The following is a 3,373-nucleotide window of genomic DNA, read 5'->3' as shown; positions in this document are numbered from 1 at the left end:
GAGGCATTTATTTGCATCTCATCAGTGTTGCATTTTGGGATTTGTTGGATTTGAGTATTTATAGTTACTCTAGAGGAAACTGACTCTGACTTATATTTTTCATTTTTCACGCAACCACTTTCACATTAATCATAATGGCTTGACATACAGTCTAAATTTCTGTTTTTTGTTTTGTTTTGTCAAGTGGTGGCCTGAGTTACTAATAGGACAGGTGATAGTGATAGGTAGTTTATTATTTATTGTGTATATGGTGTAGTAATGTGTGAATAAGTCATTGTTGTTCATATTCAATGTTTTCCTTAATTGTTATGAGTTGATCGTAATATTGATTATTGCCTTTGTAGACAAAACTTGATATAGATTATTCCTTTGTGTAATAGACCTCTATCATTGACCAAAAAACTATTAAAAACACATCATTGATCAATACTGTTGCAGTGGGCGTTCCTTCATTGGGATGAAGTGCTCGAGTGACAAATGAAAATGAAAAACTAATTAGGACTAATAACTAATTATGTTTTAGGAAACTTAGCCTTTTAAAAAAGAATCCATAAGATTTCGATCTTTAGTTGGAACAAATGTGGTTGAGCTACTGGCAGGTTAAAGAAGAGAGAAAGTATTAAGAGACAGTGTTTGTTGACAATAAGAAAAATACAAAATATTGCAAGTTTAACCCTTTAATATCCATGAATCACTACTACTCCGAATGAGTAACTCTCAGACCACTTTGTTTTCCAAACCATCACTTCAGATGAGATATTTTCACTTGATTTCAAATGTTTTTTCTGAAAGTTCGGTTACACTGTCTTTACACCTTTGCATTAGTGTTTTAATGGGGAAAAAAATTAACCCTGAGCCAACAACAGTCAGCGTCAGAGTCATTGTCTAGGGAACCATTTTTGGGGTCACGTTTAAAGGTGAAACGGTCAAGGGGTGATGGTGTAAAGGTCAATAGGTGAGAGGGGGTCAGGCTGTGCTGACCTGTACTGCCCCCCCACCCCACCCCCACCCACACCCTTACCTCTCTTCACCTCTCTGCTCCCTCTTTAATTCCCTCCATCCTTCTGTTGTCCCCAGTGTTTCAGCAGGATTATGGGTCTCTCCTGGGGACGGAAATCGGCTGCTCTTCCAGTCTCTTCACCAGCCAGGCAGGACAGATGCAAGGTAGGTGGAGAAAGAGAGAAAGAAAGAAAGAAAGCATATGAAAGATTAGAGACAAGTGAAGAGTGTGTGTGATAATGCAGGTGTATTTACAGAAGGAGGTGAAATCATGAGGAAAGATGGTAGCAGAGAATTGAAAGAAAGGAAAACAAAAAAAGAGACTCTAAGGTATCTTTAATATGATAAGAAGAGGACAGGATGCACGTTGGGGCACCTTGAAAGGTTTAAGATTGATGGCAAAAGGAAGGAAGAGGTTATGATGCAGAGGAAAAGAGGGGAAGGATGAAAGTAAAGGTGACGAATGGTGTGTTTTGGGAAAAAAAGAGGCAAAAGGGGAGAGAGGGCGTCGAAAGTCTTGAGTGAGACTAAATAGTTTGTCAGGCCGGCTTAATGCCTCACTTCCCCAAAGAGCCTCCTGAGATTACCTGGACTGTTGACAGACATAACCTGTCAACACACAGCTGGGCTGATTGATGGAAGTGACAGAGACAGGTGTGTGTGTGTGTGTGTGTGTGTGTGTGTGTGTGTGTGTGTGTGTGTGTGTGTGTGTGTGTGTGTGTGTGTGTGTGTGTGTGTGTGTGTGTGTGTGTGTGTGTGCGTGTGCGTGTGGAAGTAGACGAAAGAAAAAGGTGTCAAGAAGTAGACAAAGTCCATTTTATTGATGGTACATGAAAGGGAGACTAATTTTTTCTGTCATTAGCTTCATCAGCTCATGTCATCTTACCCGTGCCTTTCACTACTCACATTCAAAGTAAAATATAATCTTAAGAGAAAATTGAAGCTGCTCATTTTACATTTATACTTCATTTCAGTAACCCCAAGTGGTTAAAGGATAATTCAAGATTATTACAATTTATTTTTGTCATGTTTGACCATCATTTCTATCAGTAATAAAACTTGAATTCACCAAGGTAATTGCTGATACTGATATCTGTGAATGTGGCTGAAACTAAGTTACCAAAGCAAGAAAGGTCTTGCTGTTTTCATCATCTTCTTTCAAATCACTTCTTAAAAACTATTTTTTTATCGGTTAGCCTATGAATAATTTTTCTGTCTTTTATGCTCGTCATCTTATTATGTTCTCTATGCTGCATTTGTTAGATCAATCTTATGTTTATGTAAAGCATTTTCTAACATTGGCTTTGAAAAGTCCTACAAATAAACTTCTTTATAATTATTTTCCTGTGCAATGAAGGATTATTATCTACATTGCCTGTGTGTTTATTTTTGAACTATAAATAAAATGGTTTATAGTAAAACTAGTTAATCATTTTCTATGTATGAACAATGCATGAGAAAGTGGTGACTATAGTGCCAAACCCTCTGATAATTATCATCTGACTCCACTTGAGTTCGCCTGAGCTCTGCGGACCAAATTTGCATTTTTTAGCACATAATTTGGTTTTCTGCCCTGCAAGTTTACTTTCATCAAGATAAACCGAGTTAGCAACTAGCTGGTGAACAAAGTGTAGCATTTAGCAGCTAAAGAGCCATTTCCCTCAAGTATTGGTGGAGACCAAACAGAGCTAAAAAGAGAGCAAACATTACACATTCATCAACACGACTCTAAATGAATGCTAATGTATCGGTAGTAGCAGTATCCGTATCTGCTGGATTTGTAAGAAACTGTCTGTCAACATGTTCACTTTATCAACTTTTTAAGGTGATACTATGTGGATGTCATGTTTACAGCTTTTTGTACTGTCTCCAAGTGGCCAAAAAGAATAATAAGTGTTGGCTTTGTTGTAGCAATGTCAACATGTCCCAACATTTCACATAATAACCAACAGAATTTAGGCCGAAATGAACAAAAATAAATAAATAATAATAATAAATCTGTAAACATTTTCATCTCATTTAAAACAATTGAATGTTTTTGTGTTGCATCCCAGGGTCACCGTACTACTACAGTGCAACATCACGGGGGGCGGGCCCTGCTGCCACTGCAACAGCCTCCGCCTACGACCGCCACTGACCCCTCCTACTGAGGGAGGAGGAGGATGCAGAGAGGAAGACGACGAGGGAGGGAGGGAGGAACGGATAGCACCAGCACTGCTCAGTTCAAGCCTGCCTACACATGGACAACAATGAGGAGAACATTTCAAACTTTCTGACGTCAGTGAAGTTTGAATTTTCTTTGATTGACACTTACCCAAACCCACACATGGCTAGCCTGCAACACAGACTTACTGTAGGGGTATTACATTACTGT

General features: G+C 38.7%; 1 protein-coding gene across 1 annotated transcript in view; it reads left to right on the top strand.

Moving 5' to 3' along the window:
• pax5 (paired box 5) overlaps positions 1-3,136 on the top strand; it is a 47,443-nt gene extending 44,307 nt beyond the window's left edge. The window contains exons 10-11 of the mRNA XM_062429359.1: positions 1,078-1,164; positions 3,054-3,136. Coding sequence (XP_062285343.1) covers positions 1,078-1,164; positions 3,054-3,136 — 170 coding nt within the window. The remainder of the gene's footprint in view (positions 1-1,077; positions 1,165-3,053) is intronic.
• The last annotated feature ends 237 nt before the right edge of the window (positions 3,137-3,373 follow it).

Source organism: Scomber scombrus, chromosome 2 (genome assembly GCF_963691925.1).
Source record: "Scomber scombrus chromosome 2, fScoSco1.1, whole genome shotgun sequence".
Classification (NCBI taxonomy): domain Eukaryota; kingdom Metazoa; phylum Chordata; class Actinopteri; order Scombriformes; family Scombridae; genus Scomber; species Scomber scombrus.
This window is presented reverse-complemented; position numbering and strand designations above follow the sequence as displayed.